Raw genomic sequence first — 19,734 nt, 5'->3', positions numbered from 1 at the left:
TTTCATTTTATTGTTTTCAATAAGGTCAAGCGTAAAACTATTTTAATATAAAGTTTGACGCTTTTTTCTATGATATCTCTGTAGATTAATTATAATACAAAAATTTGTATATTTTTCAATTTAGGATTTTTTTTGGCTTGGAACAAAATCATAGTTCGGGTTTCTAATTTCCAGATTAGCATTATTCAGTTTCATATAATTTCAGATTTTTGGTTTGGAATGGACAAAAATCTGATTTTTAGAAATCCAGATGTTCATTCACCACTAGGGGTTGTAGCACAAGGGATTAATTCCTCGTAGCTTGAATTTTACTTTCAACATCTCAGAAACTTCAAATTTTCTGAGTCATTAATGTTGGAGGTACCTAATACTACTTTGAAAAAAAATCTGTGTCCCCAATTTAAAAACCATAGCTTTCAAATTGCCAAACTAATGAAGATCTAGATGAAGATACAAATCCCAATTTCACTATCACGAAAAAAGAAAAGGAATTCACAAATACGCGCATTATGTATTTTATCCAATGTTGCTTTTGCTTATAAAAATGTGTAATTTGACTCATAAATTTTATAATAATATGAAACGAATTGTGAATTTTTTGATTTTTTGTTCGGTTGTTTTGATCTATCTTATTCCAGCTTCCTGTTTTTATTTACTGTTACGGATACTAGTATTAAACTTGAACCATAAATAAATTGATGTTTGATGATCATATAACATTTATGATAAGGTGAACACATAATAATTTCCTAACAATTTTATTTTTCCAATTGTTTATACTCCTATCTTTCTTACAAACACATAAGATTAGAAACATAGGGTAGCTAAAATATGATAGAAATATGTCAATATTATCTTATTTCCTCATTTTTGTAGAATATATTTTTAAGATTGGTGTATGGTTTTCTAACCAAATTTATGTTGTAATCAATTTTGTTACTTTTTGGTTGGAAGGGGCCCGCATGACATGAGATGTAGTATACTGTATAATCTTGTTAATATACTATATATATTGATATAAATAATTCATTTGTCTGTTTATATTTATAATAGCATTATTAACGAATTCTGTTTTAAGTTGACTATTTCGACGCGGATATTACCATGCTTCTTGATGATAACGTTAATTTATTGCTCCCAACATCGGATTCATTGACCCAACCTCTTCCCCTCTCTCTCCCTCTTCCCAGATCCATAGGATTTGATTGCTTGCTCGAACCTAGTTATACAGTTGTATCCATATGAATTAAATTCATATTATGTGCTTGTCCGAATTGAATTGAATTGAATTGAGTTGGATATCGATCGAAGAGAGCTATAATGATTGGAGTAATTGGTGATATGGATTGGCGGTCGAGCGCTGAGTTTTGCTGTCGAAGCGAAGAGAGCTACGATGCGCTCCTTTCCAGAAATCGATTGTGTAAGTTATTTGATGCTTGTCACTAGATATATTCATTATTCAAAAATGAATTATACACTAGATATGTTAAATGTTTAGCAATCTATATAGTAGATATTTAAATTTGTGGTTTTTACAAATATGTTTACTAGCCTGTTTTGTTTGCAAGTTATAATTTGTGATAAGCCTTAAAGACAATCTCATCTTGATATTTAAGTAAGTCATTCAAATTGAAAAATCCCTTATTTAATGACAGTGTAAAACAACGTTACTATGAGATTTTATTGCTATGTAAACTAAAATCACTAAACATTGATGGAAATTTACTCCTTTCAATCAAGCCTCCAATTAGTCATTCAAATTGAAAAAGCCCTTATTTAATTGACACACTTTCTCGTTAGGATTTTGGAATTCAATATAAAAAAGGGAAAATTACTCTTTTCTCCTTTTTTTTTTTCCTTCTCGACATATCTGCCCCTCCCCACATTCTAATTGAACTTGTGCATTTAGCCGGCAAAATTTGGAAGAGTAGCAGGGGGTAAATCCCTCTTGCGCAGTAGTTGTTGTTGTAAGGCTATTTTATTTCTTAAATTTTTTGCAGCTACATATGTACATGGAAATCTGTTAGCTTAAGTCAATTTCTTCTGCAATGTTGATGATGAAATCAGATAACAATAGAGTCAATGCCAATTTGGTTTTAGTTTCTATATAGGAGTAGAGTTATTTTTGGGTGAATGTATGAGAACCGATTCCCCACGTTCAGTATTGTAAAATCACAACTCAGGATGACTACAAAACTGACTTATTCGGTTCTATGACCTGAGTGTGTGCCTTTTCTGGAATGATTGGTATGTTGCTAATTCTAATCATATTTAAATTGGTATTGTTCATATAGGACTTGCATTAAAGGTGCGTAGATCTCCCTTCCAGAAAATGACCACTACAGGTAATGCCCTGTTATTTTGCATTGAATGTAGCAAAATCAAGCTCTTTATTTTGGAACTATGACTTATTTTTTGGATGGTGCGTACATCTCCTTGCATAGTTGATAGCAATAACTATTAAAGCTGTCGGGAATTATAGTCCATGTCTATAATCTTTGGATGGATTTTCTAAATTTGACATGTCTGCTCCAGGCTGAGTGTAGGTGTAAAAAATTGACTAATTTCATGTTATTGCTTGATGATAAAATTAGGAACCATCAAATGAACCTACTCCTATATTCCTGATACATGCTTCAAAACGTGCCAAGAGTTGATCATGAGTAGTAGTAATTATATTTAATCAAAACTTCTTTCTGAAGAAGTTGTTTAATATTTTTTTAATCTCCATATGTGTACTGCATTCCCGTTCTAGAAAGAAATTACCTGCATTTTTCTGACCTTGGATAGTTCTTTCAATTCATCTCTTCTCAAAATTGTCTCCATTTTGCTTAAATTATGCATGGTATCACATATGGATGTTTATTAACTGACTATTCTATTATGTTTCTCAGGATCACTTATGGATGTATTAGACGATCCTAACCTATCAAATCTTCCATTCTTCATACAGGTATACATCTTTGTACATTTTATTCAGTTTTTTCATCTATGATGTTTTTATTAATTAGTTTTTAACAAAACAGGCCGATAGCTGTTTATTATTGACTAATTGCAAGTGCATCCTTCTCGTACGTGATCAAGGAGAAGCAGGTAATATTTGAAATTAGATTCTTTATTTGACTTAGTATTCTCTTAATACTCATAAAATGCTAATTATTTTTTATGCTTGTTTTAGATGTATGTTGGGCATTTGTCGTCACTGCAACAATGTACGGGGAGGAGGTTGCAAACAAAGGATCTTCTCAAGAAGGATCTGTCCAAGAACTAATGGATTACATCCATCAATTCAGGCGCCCTAAAGAAGTTGAACGCAAGGGTCCATTTAAAGTCCCATATGCAGGGTTTGGATGTGAGTTCAAAAGAGCATTTGAATATGTGGAAGAGCTTGGCCTAAGCCCAAAATCAATTTATCCATGGGTGGGGGTGGGGTGTCGTGATCCTAAAGAAGTTATAATGTGTGATCCTGAGAAAGAAAAGAGGAATGGAATTGCTAAAATCGATGGACGTGATATACAATATGTAAGTAAATTTACCGTGCATACATTTTTTTAAAAAGGTCTAAATTTTAATATTCTTAATGGTTCATTTTTGGTACAGAGTGACCGGTGTTATAAAGGCAACAGATGAGTTCATGGATTGTTGCAATGGGGTATGAAATTATTTTTAATTCTCGACTTTTCACACTCCAATATATTATTTGATAATTAACTGATAAAATGTTACTTGCTAGGATATTTTGAAATATGATCCCCCTGCAGCATATTTGCGCAAGCCAAAGCATGCCATAACCCTCGTTGGTTATGGACATGACGGCAGCGACGAGTACTACATTGCCCAGAACTCCTATGGCCTTGATTGGGGTTATAGAGGCTGTTTTAAGATTTTGAGGAGTCTTGTATCGGATACGTGTGTTCCCATGAAAACTACGAGTCCTGGTGACGTTGCATCTGGTTCATCTTCAAGTAAGAAAAGAAATTTGTCTATATATATATATATATATAGGGGCGCATTATGGTCAATAAGTGAAATTCTGTTAAAAATCAAAACAAATCTCAGCCCTTGGATCCTGAGATTGGATGGATGTGATAAGTTACATTATTAGCCCAAAATGCTACATTATCATTATTAGACTAAAATGCTACATTATTGTACTAAAATAGTACATTATTAGCTAAGTTACATTATTTGACTAGTAATCTACATTACTAGATGACACGTGGCAATAATCTAACGGTTACATTACAAGATCCAATGACTGAGATTTGTTTTAATTTTTGACAGAATTTCACTTATTGATCTGAACATGTCCCTATATATATATATATATATATATATATATATATATATATATTTTGTAATGATCTTGTTTGTTTGATTTGTTATTGTAACATCATTTGCAGAGCCAAAGTCGTGATTTCTCAATCTGGATCATCAGAGCTTCCTTATTGCGGTCTTCCTCCCGTCATTAACTGACAGGTCCCTGATCTCAGAGTACTAACATGATCTGACATCAATCTGATTTCAGACTGCTGCCTGAGATTGTCATGCTCTAGCTGTGATATCTCATTTTCTGAAAAACTAGACTGCTTAATAAGTTTTTAGTTTTCTTTCATCACCTGGGTAATCGGGCACAACAAAAATATCTCAAGTTCACTAGCTATGGCACTATCAAACACATGATTGAGTTCTATTCTTCTTCTTTGTTCTTTTTGCAGAACATGCATGTCAGATTGAATCCCAGTCAGTCGAGCTTTGTTCATCTTAATACTGTTTGAATGTTGTTGCTTCTCTGCCTCCAATGACACTTGCAACCCTTCAACTTTCCAAAGAGTTAATTCTTTCTCATTTTCTAGATTCTCACGTCTTCCTTTAAGTTCTCCATGAAGTTTCTCCAGGTCTACCAGTCTTCTCCGAGTCTATTCCAGCTGAGAAGTTAAACTGTCATTTTCACTCATCAAATCAGCTTTCTCGTTTACAAGCAACTGGCTACGTGAATCTTCCAAGATTTTTGATTTGGCCTTTAAAGCTTCAAGCTGATGGTGTGCATAAGAGAGGGAGAGGTCTAGAACTGTATTATTCTCTGTGAGTTTCTCTAGATTCTTGTTTGTTTCCTGCAGTTGTGTCATGTGAGTCTCCTTCTCATCGAGAAGACTAGATCTCGATTGGCAAGATTGTTCTAGCTCTTCTATCTTGGCTCTAACAGCATCTAGTTCAGCATTCAAACCAGAAAGGGATGTCTCCAAGAGCGAGTTTTTCCCAAGAAGCTGTTCCATAAATTCCAATTTCAGCAGTAGAGTTGCTTTATCAGTACTTTCCTGTGTCAAGTTTCTTTCAGATTGGAATTCTCATCCTGCAATTCTTTCACGGATGATCCCAAGGATTCTGGATTCAAGCCTACTTCATGTACCTGGTCCAAAATTGAATGGTGCTTCTTCATGTTCTATTCATTTAGTTCCTCTTTCAAGCAATAGATCCCTTGCTGCGTGCGTTTCTCTGGTCAAGCCTTAAGGTCAACTTCCTCCTCAATAAGTTAGAAACCTCATTCCGCATATCCTGTATAGATAATGCAGAAGATGAGTTCAGCTCATTAAGATGCTTGTTCTCCTGCTTAAGCGTTAGAACTTCATCTTGCAAACTGTGATTTTGGGTCTCAGCAACCTTCAAGAGCTCGGAGCTCCTCCTGAGTTTGTGCATGCAAATGCTGTAAAGTCTGGAATGCAGTTTCAGCATCTACAAAGCGCAATCGTTCTTCTTGTACAGCAGCCCAAAGTCTTCTCAGTTCCTTCTGCTTATCAGTAAGATCTTGAGATTGAGTTCCCATCTTCAACATCAAAGATTCCAACTCTGGTTCGATTTTTTCCAAGATCAGACATTGTTCCTCAGCACCTTTTAACTCGGACACTCAATTTTCTATCTCCCTATCGAGTCGCTTTGCCTCCTCGTTGGCCTATGTGAGTTTCTGCTCCAGACTTGAAATTGTCTCCAAGCACGGCTGCTATTGCAGAGCTTACTTTCCTTTTTCTTTTTCAGACTAGGTAGGTCGATGACCAAATTTTATGTTAGATTGTTAGTGGTACATCTAATACGTTTTTGAGGACTTGTGTGTTTGACTCCATTTAGGCTCAATATCATCATTTAATTGCTTTTCTACAAAGTTATTTTTTTTTACATAATAAAATATTTATTTCGATTTAGGGGTGTAACAAAAGATGTATGTCAATTTACTTCAGTACAACATTTTCTTTACAATTTTGACAAACTAAACACTATCTTTATGGTGAGATGATTGTTTGGTTTATGTGCCCAAAGATGCTACAACTTTATCTTCTCTGAATATAAAACTCCACATAAATAAAGAAATAGTAGTAGTACAAAACTATCATTTCTAATTTAGCAGGCAAGTGATATTAGGTTGATAAGGGAATATACAAGTTTGATAAGAAAGAAAACATCTATGAAAATTCCAAACAAGTCTTCTTAATAGAAATTCATGGGTTACATTTTATTGATGATAATAGGAGAGACAGATGAGACTTATAGTGATTTCAGTTCTATATGACATCAATATGGGACAATTATATTTATATATTTTAATTTTAATTGCTAACACACACTCTCAAACCCTTCAAGGTGAACTTTGGAGGGGTTGGACTTTTATCCAATCGATTGGATAATTGGCCCAATTTTTTTTTTCCGATCGGTTTGACTACGGCCCAAATTTTAAGCCCAGATATACTGCTAGGTCAGTCATTTTTTTTAGTTTTAGCTTAGATATACTTTGGATTAGTTAAATTTGACCCACAGTCGGCGACCCGTGATACAAGTTGAAAGATCGATATGTTAATCATTCAACTTGTTATTTGATCACAATACTATACATGCCCTTTGAATAGATTAGGGAATACATATTCTTGGTAAAATTTACTCTAGCACAAAATTAGGAATAATATCAATTCTCTAATTTACATGAAAACAATAAATCTTTTCCTTCTATATGATTTCTTTACAACATCTTAATATATCTCACTATTATCTTGCCCAACGAACCAAATGCCACACATGTGGACAAAACGTTCGACTACATAAATGACATCGTTTAATACAACTAGCCGTCACGTTCTTAATTTATACACATATACTCACCATATCCTGACATGTAATATGTCATAATTTTTTGCCACAGAAGAATCAAGAAAAATGTTATAATTATAATATACGAAAATGACGAAAGTGATTTTTCGGCAATTTACCCTCTAATTTATACAGGAAGATAAAATTTACTCGGTGAAAAACATTTGACCCAAAATATAAAATTACTCCATGAAAAACATCTGGCCCAAATTCAATCATATTTAAAAAATAAGTACTTATATTGTACAGTAGGGGAGTGTTATATTGCTAACTCATAACTTAATTGCTAACTACAACTAAATACTCCCTCCGTCCTAAGGTATTAGACCAACTTTCCTTTTTGGGATGTCCCAACATATTAGACTCATTTCCCTTTTTAGCAAAAAACATCTATCTTATTTTATTCTCCACCTACTTTTTTCTCTCTTCTCTCCTCTACTTTTTCCCTCTCTCATACTTTACTCTCTCCACTTTAACTATTTAAATATCAATTCCTTAAATCATGTGCCCAAAAGAAGTGAGTCTAATACTCCGGGACGGAGGGAGTAGTAACCATTAGATATTCAAATTAAGGGCTTAGATCATTAATTCCTAAATGTCAATACGATTAACGAAAAACGTCAATAAAGACATAGTAGTAATTCCAAAAAATATCACTAGGGGCATTAATGTCAATTAACTACATGTTTAATTATAATTAACTTTTAAAAGAAATCCCAAAACTTTAAATTCATATAAGGGAAATTGGTCTCTAAAACCATGAACTTTGCTTAAAATTTGGTATTTCCCATGAACTTTGAAATTGGTATATAATATCACGAACTTTGCATTTTGTTTGGTATTTCCCACGGCATGTTTATTGCTATATTTGACTAACTTACGAGGCTTTTTTTATCATACTTGACACAATTAAATCAACGTAGTTTTCAACGTGACTTTTTATGCTACGTGTTATGAACTTAAAAAGTGGTTTCAAATATTATAAAACATATCAAGGTTGCCTATATTAAATAAGATTTTGATGAAAATATCTTATTTGAGTGAGTTTGGGAAATACCAAACAAAATGCAAAGTTTGTGATATTATATACCAATTTCAAAGTTCATGGGAAATACCAAATTTTAGGCAAAGTTCATGATTTTAGAGACCAATTTCCCTTCATATAACATATATCAAATTAAAGATAATTTCATAAGAGCACTCCCAATGGAGGTGGCGAATTCTCGGCGATAAATCGCCGATTATCGCCGAATTATCGCCGGCCATTGTGGCGAAGTCGGCGATAATTCGGCGATAATGTTACCGTTGCTTCGCCGAGTGGCGATTTATCGCCGGATTATCGCCGAGCGATCGCCGGCCACTGTGGGCGACGCTCGGCGATAATCGGCGATTTTTAAAATTTTTTTTTTTTTTTTTGGCCGAACGGCTATTTTATCCCACCCCTATAAATATTTCATCCTCTTCCTCCATTCATCACCCACAAACTTCATTCACACAAATTTTCAATCTTTTTTCTCTCCATCTTTATTAAATGAGTTCTGATTCATCGTCTCGTGCTCAGTCCGACGAGGAAATATCACATTCTTCTTCCGAAGAAGAGGTACCTCCCGCTCCCACCGGATGGGATGTAGCGGGTTTTCGCCAACAACCCATTCGTGTACTTTTTTTTTTTTTAATTTTCTTCGTTGTAATGTGTACCCGTGTTTAATACAACGAACTTTATTACTATTTATTTGATTTATCTTTATAAATTAAATAAGCTAGCTTTATTATATATAAAAATAAAACAATTAAATTAGTGATGATGTAAAAATGAAATGTTGAGTTAGGGAGAAATAAGGGAGAAATAAGGGAGAAACCATTGTAGGGGTTGGCTAAAAACTGGGGATAAAATGTGATGCTGATGTGGCGCTGATGTGGCAGGAGTTAGGGAGAAATAAGGGAGAAATAAGGGAACTCCATTGGGAGTGCTCTAAGGATTACAACGATATCATACATGCATATGTTCCGACATCAAAATTTGAAAAAAATTTCAAAATTTTTTAATTTTTTCGTATAGCAGAAAATGTCAACATGTAATATAAAATATGTCAATATAATACATGTAGAATGTCAATAGAAGCAATGTGTTAACATTCTTAAAGCATTGTGTTGACATTCTCAAAGCATTGTGTTGATATTTTCGGAACACTATATTGACATTTTCATCCAAAACTCTAATTTGGAGTTTTTTTTTTGTTTTTTTTTTCGATTTAATTAATAAAAACGAAAAATACACATGGCAAATTGTAGACCACGTTTTCTAAAATCCTATAGCCTAAAATTAGTTGTAGTTAGCCATTAAATAATGAGTTAGCAATTGATTACTCCCCTTTTACGGTAATGTATAGATTTGGGCAAAAATATTTATGATAAATAAATCTGGGCAAAAAATAAATAAAAATAAAAATTCCTTCTCATTTCTCTCTCTCTCTCTCCGATTTCACTCCCAAATCGACACACAATCGCACAGATCATCCACAGTAGAAGCCATCGTCAAGCCGCAACCGCTGCGTACTCTATTTTCCCCAAATCATCTATTCCTCGATCGTTTTTGCTCAGATTTGGAGGTTTTACATTACAATAACCCCTCTCTCATCGCACTTCTTAGCTCTTTTTACCCTGCTTATGGTTTTGTTCTTCTATTACTCGCGGTTCCTCGTAGAAATTGCTCATTTCCGATGATAATCTGTGGTTTCTGTTTGTGTGCTTAATGCAGGCGGAATTGAGCTGAATTTAACGAACGTAAATCGCATCGCACATGCGGCGTTCGATGGCATGCACTGCATAGGATACGTGGCCGCGCAGCCGTTGGTTTCGATTTAGACGTGAATTGGATAATACGATGTCGCATCTGGTGGTGAAACTGTGGCGGCAGGCGGTGGTGCCATGCATGACATGCCCGCTCTGCCACAAGCTCTTCCGCGAGGCCACCACTATCATCGAGTGCCTCCACACATGTAATTGCTTGCTCTAATCTGATTTGTTATCTTGCTCTAATCTGATTTGTTATCTCGTGGTTGTTGGGTGGTCATTCCAATTTTCACTTGTTTGCTTTTAGTGCGTATGTGTTTGCGATCTGGTTATTTGGGCTTTGTCGTGGATTGTTTGTTACTTAGTTTATCTGATTATGTGTTTTGTTTGCCGGCAACGTATACGATTGATTTTGAGGTCGATGGGGATTTGATCATTTTTTCAGTTTTTCATGCCGGCTGAGATGTCAATTAGGATTGCTGGATTTCCTAATTTAGTGAGCTGATTGGTGTTATGGAATTTCGTGTCTGGATTTGGCACAATATAGATTAATTGACTGAAGGGTCTTGTGCATGCCAAATTTTATTTGTCGACTCCAAACATGGTGTAATCTTGAGATACTCAGGCTTAAGAACCTCTTTACCCAACCTCACTGGACCTATTGTGTTATAACAAATGTATAGAGGTAGAGATGTAAGTAAGAAATAGCATACGTCATTAGTAGTTGGAGAATCAATCAGGAGTGTTTTCATTCTAGATCTTGAGAACTGCATGGAATATATTAGGAAATTTTCTATAAGCCTGGCTTCCTTGATTTTACCTGTATATCATCTTTGACAATTTGCTCCTTGCTTCGATATCATACTAGTTAAAAAATTGTTTGTGAAAGACTAGTATATCATGTGTTTGAAATTCTAACCTCAAACCTATAGGTTTATATCTTCGTGCATTCAGAACTTATAAGCCGTGAGAAACCTTTCGCTGTATCCACTTTGTGTGATTTTAGTATTTGTCTAATATATCTGGATTTCTCTTCTATGACTATAGTTTGCAGTAAGTGTATAAACAAGAAGCTCTCAGATGAGGAAATGGAATGCTGTCCAGTATGCAATATTGATTTGGGATGTGTTCCATTGGAAAAGTTGAGGTTGGAATCCGTTTTCCCCTATTTCCAGTCAGTTTTCTCATCTGTGTATTTATCCCAAACTAAGACATAAATCCTTAATATAAGTTTCTGTAGTTTCTTTCTTTATTGTCTATTATGATGAACAATGACTTAGACAACATCCTGAAAGGCTTACAAATGTTAGATCTGTTAATTCATATTCACTACTTCTCTATTTTGTACCGAGAGGTGGCAATTTATGGCTAGATTCATGTACAGAAGCTGTGTAGGTTCTAGATTTATGCACTTTACACTGGCTGTGCTTCTCTTGTGATCATTTCAGCACACTGCATGGAATGATTATTGCTCAAATTCACTCTGTATGGAACTTATGGAGATGTAGGATCTATGATGGGAAAAGAGTGAAATGCTCATGACACTTGACTTGATAATTTTAGCGTAATATTTCTCCTGACTTTGGCTTGCTCCAAATCATTTCGAAGCTCAAGTTTGTTCTTTTTTCTGCACCTGTGTCTTTCAATGAAAGATAACCATCCCTCTCTCTCTCTCTCTCCATATTGTATCTTATGTTCTGTTAATCAGGCTGGACCATAATTTGGAAGATGTGAGGGCAAAAATATTCCCTTATAAGAGGATGAAAGTGAGAGCTCCTGAAGTTGCATCTCCTGTTACATTACCTGCCAAGAGAAAGGAAAGATCTCTCTCATCATTGGTAGTTAGCACTCCTAGGGTTTCAACTCAGAGTGGAATGACTGGACGGCGATCAAAATCCATAACCAGGAAAGCATCAAGAGGTTCCAGTTTCACAATAGAGAAACCTATTATAAAAGAAGATAACTCCATGGATGATCACCATGAAAACTCTAGCTCACCTGAGACACTAAATAGATCAACTCAGAATACGAGGCAGGTATGGCATATGGTTCTGAAGCTTATGAACACATCCTCTATGCATTTACAAAACCCAATCCATGCTTATGATCATGTTTTATGCAGAGTTCTGTTGCTAGTGATCCATCCAATCACCCTAGTCCTGATAAGGGAAGAGAGAATGGATCTGAGACTTGGGAAGAGATGGGTGATCTTTGGAAACCATTGAATTGTTTGGTGGAGGCAGCAAATAAAAGCAAGTCTTCAAAGTGTAGCATGCAAGGAGATCTAGCTAAATCAGAAGCTCCAAATTCCCATGACAACGAGGGACCTCCAAATAAAAGCAGAAGTAAAGAAAACAGGCAGAAACCAAAGGTTCAAGATGTCAAGAATTTCAATGACCATATCCCTCCAGATTCAGGAAGGCCCAAAAAGTTCCGCAAAGCTCGTCAAAAGAAGGCGCAGGAATTCGCAGAATTTAGACTCCCTCCCCAGGTTGTGTTAGGTGCTGGTGCAAAATCCGACCGCAAGAATCATCCAATTTGGTTTTCACTGGTATCATATGGGCAGTAAGTTTTCATACAAAGATCATAACTTCTGAAATACAGATATGGATATCTGTGTCTGGTTATTTGCTTATCTGATTACTTAATGTACTACCTCAGGGAAGGCGATGCACTGTCCTTGCCTCAGATAGCTGCAAGTTACTTGAGAATTAAGTGAGTTTGGACAAACTACTATTATCTTTACATTTTCTTGTATTGCACAACTAGAATGATTAAAAATTATCCTTGGTAACTTAACTTGGTCAGAATGAACCTTCAAATATTAGTATTGTGTTACGAGAGTAAGTTCCTCGAAAAGATATGTGCAAATTTATTGTGGTATTTATGAAACTAGCCTCATAATTTAGATCATTATGTGCTTGAACGTTTTACTCGTAACACATTTCCACTCTTCAGAGACGCCTCTAAACATCTCTTTACAATGTAAGACTTGTTAAGTCAACTGAACTATTTCCCTTTTCTGAGAGGAATTGCTTCCAGTGTAACAATATGCTTATCATCTGTTTCATGCATATACTATCTCTACCTACATATTATAGGCTTCTGCTACTTTTGCTCAGTGCTTCAGCTTTTGATTTTACGTGACTATAGTCTATAATTGTGTTTGTATCAGTGATACAACAATATCTGGGATTTTTTAGGATGACTACTGTTATTGGCAGGCTAAATTTCTCCACAGCATACATCTATGATTTCAGTGTTGATATATATATTTACAGATTACCATTAAATCATTTGGGTCTGTTTTTTCAGTTTGGACTGGATCTTTTTTAATGGTGGATCAGGGCTATTTTCTTATTATGAATAGCTGCCTCTTATCATATAATTGAATCCAAATGGCAAAAATCCTTGGCTTGTCAGCATCCGTACATAGTCTCTTAGAGATGAATTGTGTAATCAATCCTCATGCATTGTCTTGCTTTCCATTATTGCTTCGTGCTTAATTTCACTACATAGAACATGCTTATAATTTTCTTTGTTGGTTGGTTTTTCAACCATTGTAATCATCTGATGCCATGGAATATCTCAGTAGCAATCTAGCAAGAGAAAATCAGTTTGAACTTAATGAGGAAGAGCTCAAACTTGCAGGAGGTTTCTAATATACAAAATTACTTTGTTTTTCTTCCATGCTTCATGAATTTTTTGTAGCTATGTTTTTCAGCCAGAGAAATAGCAGAATTCTGAATTTGGTTATTGTATTCACTTTCATCGGTAATCATGCATCACTATTTTGATCTTGCTTTTCTGCGCATTCGTTCTCGCTGATCTTCTTGAGGAGGTTTAAGTACATAAGGAAATCATAACTGTAAGATTTTGATTCATTTCATATGAAAACCTTAATGTGATAAGATTTATGTGGTTCATGACATTTTTAGCATAATAGGCTACGTAAGGGCAAATACTTTACAATGAAGTACTGTTAGTACGAGTTAATGTTTTACATCAAGTAATATGTTTCTCATTGCATTATTAACAGGGATGGGGGCATGCCGGTTTCTTGCATTCACAAATACCTGAAGCTGAAGCTAGATCTTACAAGTGAAGAAGAGGTAAACTCTTCATCATCATCATCTGGTTCGTTTGAAGTGAAAAGATGAGGTGAAATATTGTTTTTTGTATTTTATGCTATAGATAGAAATAAAATGCATGGGACAAGCAGTGATGCCAACGTGGACACTAAATACTGTAGTGGCTCGATGGCTCGAATCAACCACCACCGAAAAAGTGGTTGTGAAAATTGGTACATCAGCAGAGGATCTGGTGATGGAATTAGGCTATGCTCGTAGGTCCTGATACCACATCACCATGTTATGACACCATTTGCCCGTTTTATCAGATTCTAGTCTTCAGGATACTTCTCTTGTCTCAATAGTAGACAATTTCAGTTGTATGACAGTCTCGAAAGTGAAGCAGTCTTTAGGTTAGTGTGGGTTCAGTGACCTTGTATTCGCTGGGTAGTAGATACAAGGTTCAAATGTACAAGAAGAACAACTGCAAGATTTTGATTCAATTCAATACTGCATTTGTTAGCATGATGGGTTAGAGCTTCATATATTTTACTATATAATTTCATGCTTCCTTAATTCCTTTAGATAGAAATGATGGTCATTCGATCGTGGCTCCTTCGGCGCATGCTAATGCAGTATTTGGTTTCTTTGTAATATTGTTGGCGTTACTAACGATTCGTAATATTGTTGGTGTTACTTATATTCATTAGTTACTATTTCTGCTTTTATCACCAAAAGACTAATTTGAAAACAAATGAATAGTTTTGAGCACAACGGTGGATCCAAACCCTATATAGTTTTAGATAAGGTATTCACATGCAATTCTATAGCACTACGGAGTACTAGTACTATTCGCCTTTAGTCCTTTCATTACCTTGTTACCTCAATACATCTTACAACTGAACATAAGTTTGACCTACGATTGATGCTAATAAAACATGAAATTCACTAAAAAAATAGCAATTCAATTTTCAAATTAAAATGTTAAACTCAAAGTCGAAACCAATACTACCTCCATCTAAAAGCAAATCTATTTTAAAATATCTAAACTCAAACTCTGAGACAAATACTACCTTAATCCTAGGAAAATAGAAAGTCGGGGCAAATGCAGTATTAGCTTTATCCACGAAAAATAATCTTGACAGTGGATTACTTTTAATGTAAAATTAACAAAATAAGAGATATGACAAAAAAACATGATTAAAAATTTACTAACCAAAAATAACTCGCTATATTAACTAATTTAGGTGGACAAACTAAATTAAAAGCGAAATTATTTTTTGTGAAATACAAAAACTTACTATAAATAGATACTACTCCATTAATTAATTTAGATAAACGATAAATGAAAAAAAACAGATTTACTCCACTAGAAGAATTAAAAAGTAGGATTGAGGACATAATTGAGAAAAGGTAAAATGATTTTTAGTGGAGTATATTATGAAATGATGAAATAACTCATTTGCTATTATGGATCCATAGATATGAAAGTGAAGTACACATCACAATAAAAGAATTATTATTCATTCGTATAATCGACCATTTCAAAATAAAAAAAAAATAAATTAACTAAAATTGGTTTTTAACTTTCAACAAATTTAACCTCTTCATCGGAAAAAGAAATGGCTAATCAAAACACATCGCCACTCCAATTTCTGCAACAACAACAAAATTCCCCCAAATTCAAAAAAAGCCCTAATTTCCTCAAAACCTGGTTCCAACCACCGACGCCAAACCGCCTTCCGCCACCTCATCCTCATCCAGGAACAAATCCTCCGTCATCCTGAACGCCGCGTGCGCCGCCACCACCGCCGCCGCCACCGCAACTGACACCGCGACGTTCAGCCACACGCTCGTCAGCACCAGCGCCAGCACCGTCACGGCCGCGAGCGCCGCCAGCACGGCGCGGTCGTCCACCGCGCGGCCGAGCAGCACGATCGGCTCGTCGCGGGAGAAGTAGAGCACGAGCCAGAACACGAGGACGATTAGAAACACGACCATCGAGATCGGGTGGTAGAGCAGGCTGAGGAAGACGATTACGAGCGCGATCATCGCGTAGTTCACGCGGAAGTAGCTGAGGTTGCGCCTCAGGCGGGCGGAGAGGTCGGCGAGGCCGTCGGGGAAGTTGTAGGAGGACGGGTGGGACAGGAGCTCGCGCCACGAGCGGCGCGTGGGGAAGACCGACTCCGTGCGAGACTTGATGCGGAGGAGCACGCCGGAATCGTCGCCGGCGCCGATGTACGGAGGGAGGCTGCTGTATCCGGCGGGCGACGACGACATTGGTTAATTAGGGATTTGGATTCAGAAATTGGAAACCCTGAAGAAGCGGCGGCGGAGGAGTGTTTGTTTGTGATGGATACGACGCCGTTTGGTTTTTTTAAAACGCTTTGTCAAGATTGATTAATTCTCCGCCTCTCTCGGTATATATAATTCATGAATTGCAGTATAAAATTACGGAAACATCAAATCTTATCTTCTTCATATTTTTGATTCCCAGAAATTCATTTTAAGGTGCAACCAATAATTGACTAATCAAACCCTACTTTATTTATTAATTTCTCATTATTTCGCATTCAAAATATTTTCCGTTTTAATGCTAAATTTTTTGTTCCGTTGTGATGCGCAAGTAAAAGAAAAAGTGATGAAAAATATCTATTGTAGTTCTATTGATATTGAGCTTTGATAAAATTAAAACAATTATGCAAATAAAATAAATTATTAGAAAAACTATTAAATTATACAATTGGTCATTGCGCAATTTCACGAGAATTATATATGAAGTTATGATATAATCAACTTTATTGTTTTGTCCTCTTTTAACATTTAAATATTTTATTGTTAAACACTTGATTTTTCAAAACTTATTAGTTGTTTTGTCATTTTTAACGTTTGAATTTTTTTGGTTTTCTAGAATATGGTGTGAATAAGTACATATTTAGTAAATAATAAACAGCATTACAGTGAAACAAATTAAGAAGGGTAACAATGAAGCCATTTCAGTAAATTAGCGAATACACGTATCTAGGGATGTCAGTTGGGTTAACCCGCTCGGGTTCAGGCCAATCCACTCGGGTTGTCGGGCTATTTGGGTGCGGGTTATTCGGGCTATGGATTTTTCGGATTATAAATTTTTGGCCATAACCGTAACTCTTCGGGTTTCGAGCTAACCCACGGGCTATTCGGATCCGAAGTGATCTTATTTGTTTCTTTCTATCCAATTCAATATTCTAACTTATAAAAAAAAACAGATTGTCGTAAAGTGAAATATTATCAAAGTGATCAAGAGAAGGAAAATAATAGCTATTGAAAATTGAAACAAAATACATAAACATATCACTCAATTAGTAGCACGTGTGAATCTGAATACAATTACTTGGCAATTAAATGAAAATCATGCATTTCAAAAGGAGTTAAATAACGTTCTTAATTGTATACCCAAAAAATAAATTCTAAGAAGTTAAAAAAGATAGTATGGATAATAGTATGTCAAAAAATAAATTCTATGGAGTTTAATGTGATTATATGAGTACATATTATGATATTAATATACTTTATATTTCATATAACCCTATCTTTTAATTTGAGAAAGAAGACATTATTACCATATATAGTTCATATGCCATAATATATTTCATATATATAAGTATATAAACCCAAAATTTGATAATATTTTTTAAATGCTCAACCCATGGGCTAACCCGCAACCCACCCGGACCAACCTGCATAACCCACTGACCCAAACGGGTCAGCCCGTGTAGCCCGGTTATGAATTTGGGTTACAATTTTTCGGTCCTAACCCTATGATTTTACCGGGTTATTTGGGTCGATCCGCGGATTTCGGGCTAAATTGACATCCCTACATGTATCAAAATTATCATTCCAACCAAACAATTTTCTTTATCATGATACAATCTTTACTTATATTGTATTTGCTATAATATTGCCTAAGCAACCAAACGAAGTTTATTTACCAACCAATAACAATATTTCCAATGGAAAATGAATAAAATTGTGTGATTTTTTCTATGATTTTGAGGGCACTGTGAATCTGGCAATCTCCTCATCAGATTCAACAAAGCAAAGTAATCATAGAAAGCAAGTCTGCCACCAAAAAAACCACAAATAAAAACTTTGGTAGTAATAATTTAAAAATAAAAAAACTTAAATAAAAACTTTACCTAAATATATTATCTTTGTCTATGTCCCCAGGCTCCAACATGAAGGCAGCTAAGAAAAATCTCTTCACAAACACAAACATTAATAGATATATGATGAATTAAACACAAATCAATAGAGTTGATGTTAGAGTTTGTATACTAGAAATCACGTTTCGAGTGATTGAATACTGTAAAACTCTTATTTTATTTTCCAATAAATAAAACAGATTATTTTTGTCATAATGTTGTTATGTTTTACATTTAATGGATGTTAATGCATGTTTAAATGTATAAGTTAACTTAACAAAGTCTAAGTCTTTTGTTTTAGTAGACCGGTTGTGGGCGTCGTCCACTTTAAGGTAATACGGTCAGTTCTAAACAAAGAAAAAGATGAATTTCACAACCTAGATGGAATTTGACTACCCATCGAGAAAGGTTGCAATGTCAGTGCGCATATTTCTAAGCCTTACTGAAATAAGATGACATTGGTGTGGTATAGCACTGAACGGATTTAACAGCAAGACTTGCCTTAGGCTATCTACTGAAAGGCGAGGTCTTGATAAATATTTATTTCTTAATCAATGTAGGTTAGCATTGAGCATACGGTATTGATTATGCATTACTTTGACTTATCAAATGGTGCGGGTTTTTCGTAACCCAATTATCCTGATATATTGGGTAGTGGTGATCGATACCTAGCGATGCTAGGATTGCTGTTATATTGAATCGTGCACGAGCTGAGTCTCGTTTGATAATGTCCTCAAGAGGAGCTCGAAACGAGGTTTTATTATTCGGAACCTAGCTAGTTGGAGTGTGATTACTCTATGAATAATAAATAAGTGTTTCATGCTAAGTCCACTCTTGGAATTAATAAGAAGTTAATTAATTAAGTCAATAGCAGACATTAATTAATTAATGGACATTTTAATCTTAAGCACGGGAAATGAAAGTTAAACGGAAACCCGGATTACTTGTAATTTCGGATTTGGATGGGGAGAGTTCAATATTACTTCTGTAGTGGCTGCTCGTAATATTCCAATTATAACTTATATTAAATTGTGGGTTCAATTTAATTAGTAAAAAGTAAATTGGATGAGCCCATATCCAAAACCTTCCATAGATCCCTGTCTGGGCCCAAAAGGAACTTAATATAAATAGGAGAATAAAGGAGACAGAAATAACACAATTCAGATTAGTGTAATTTTCGAAAATTATAGCTCCAAGCTGTAGAGATTTTCGAATTCCTCTCCTATTCCAAAAAGGATTTCTTCTGTCTTCTTTATTTAAGTCCTAGTATTCTAGTAAGATCAGCCCACACTGATATTGGGATACAGTTCGGGAACCAGAGAGAAGATTTGTGGTTTAGTACTCAAAGCATCACGTGGAGAAGAAGCTAGCCATCTTCAATTCTTTGGAGAATTAATTAGGTATTTTTCCTGCTCCGTAGAAAAGCATGTTTTAGGTTTTCAATATTCTTAAAGCATGATTAATTCAAGTTATGAGCATGATACATGTGATAATTACGCGAATAGCTTTTGTCTAAATAATCTGCTAAATAGATCTGATTATTATGTGATTGT

At 35.1% G+C, this 19,734-nt stretch overlaps 2 protein-coding genes and 1 pseudogene across 3 annotated transcripts; 2 read left to right on the top strand and 1 right to left on the bottom strand.

The window, feature by feature from the left end:
- Nucleotides 1–1,074: 1,074 nt before the first annotated feature.
- On the top strand, nucleotides 1,075–4,726 carry LOC125223248 (uncharacterized). Its single transcript, XM_048126304.2, has 8 exons — nucleotides 1,075–1,420; nucleotides 2,295–2,345; nucleotides 2,895–2,953; nucleotides 3,027–3,093; nucleotides 3,179–3,522; nucleotides 3,601–3,652; nucleotides 3,734–3,965; nucleotides 4,404–4,726. Exons 2-6 carry the CDS (start codon nucleotides 2,333–2,335, stop codon nucleotides 3,628–3,630), a joined length of 513 nt encoding a protein of 170 aa, XP_047982261.1. The 5' UTR covers nucleotides 1,075–1,420; nucleotides 2,295–2,332; the 3' UTR covers nucleotides 3,631–3,652; nucleotides 3,734–3,965; nucleotides 4,404–4,726.
- A 4,857-nt stretch (nucleotides 4,727–9,583) lies between these two features.
- LOC125185348 (E3 ubiquitin protein ligase DRIP2-like) lies at nucleotides 9,584–14,525 on the top strand. Of its 2 annotated transcripts, XM_048081872.2 has the most exons (8): nucleotides 9,584–9,743; nucleotides 9,893–10,133; nucleotides 10,975–11,074; nucleotides 11,636–11,963; nucleotides 12,050–12,492; nucleotides 12,589–12,642; nucleotides 13,967–14,039; nucleotides 14,122–14,525. In XM_048081872.2, the coding sequence occupies exons 2-8, from the start codon at nucleotides 10,019–10,021 to the stop codon at nucleotides 14,281–14,283; spliced, it is 1,275 nt and encodes a 424-aa protein (XP_047937829.1). In that variant the 5' UTR covers nucleotides 9,584–9,743; nucleotides 9,893–10,018; the 3' UTR covers nucleotides 14,284–14,525. The 2 variants fall into 2 exon arrangements, with proteins under 2 accessions (XP_047937829.1, XP_047937830.1); XM_048081873.2 differs by lacking the exons at nucleotides 9,584–9,743; nucleotides 9,893–10,133 and adding an exon at nucleotides 11,376–11,491.
- A 963-nt stretch (nucleotides 14,526–15,488) lies between these two features.
- Nucleotides 15,489–16,462, bottom strand: LOC125218751 (PRA1 family protein E pseudogene; annotated as a pseudogene).
- Between the last annotated feature and the right edge of the window lie 3,272 nt (nucleotides 16,463–19,734).

This window comes from Salvia hispanica, chromosome 1, assembly GCF_029641045.1.
Source record: "Salvia hispanica isolate PSC_SH4W2 chromosome 1, Shi_PSC_v1, whole genome shotgun sequence".
In the NCBI taxonomy this organism is placed as follows: Eukaryota; Viridiplantae; Streptophyta; class Magnoliopsida; order Lamiales; family Lamiaceae; genus Salvia; species Salvia hispanica.
This window is presented reverse-complemented; position numbering and strand designations above follow the sequence as displayed.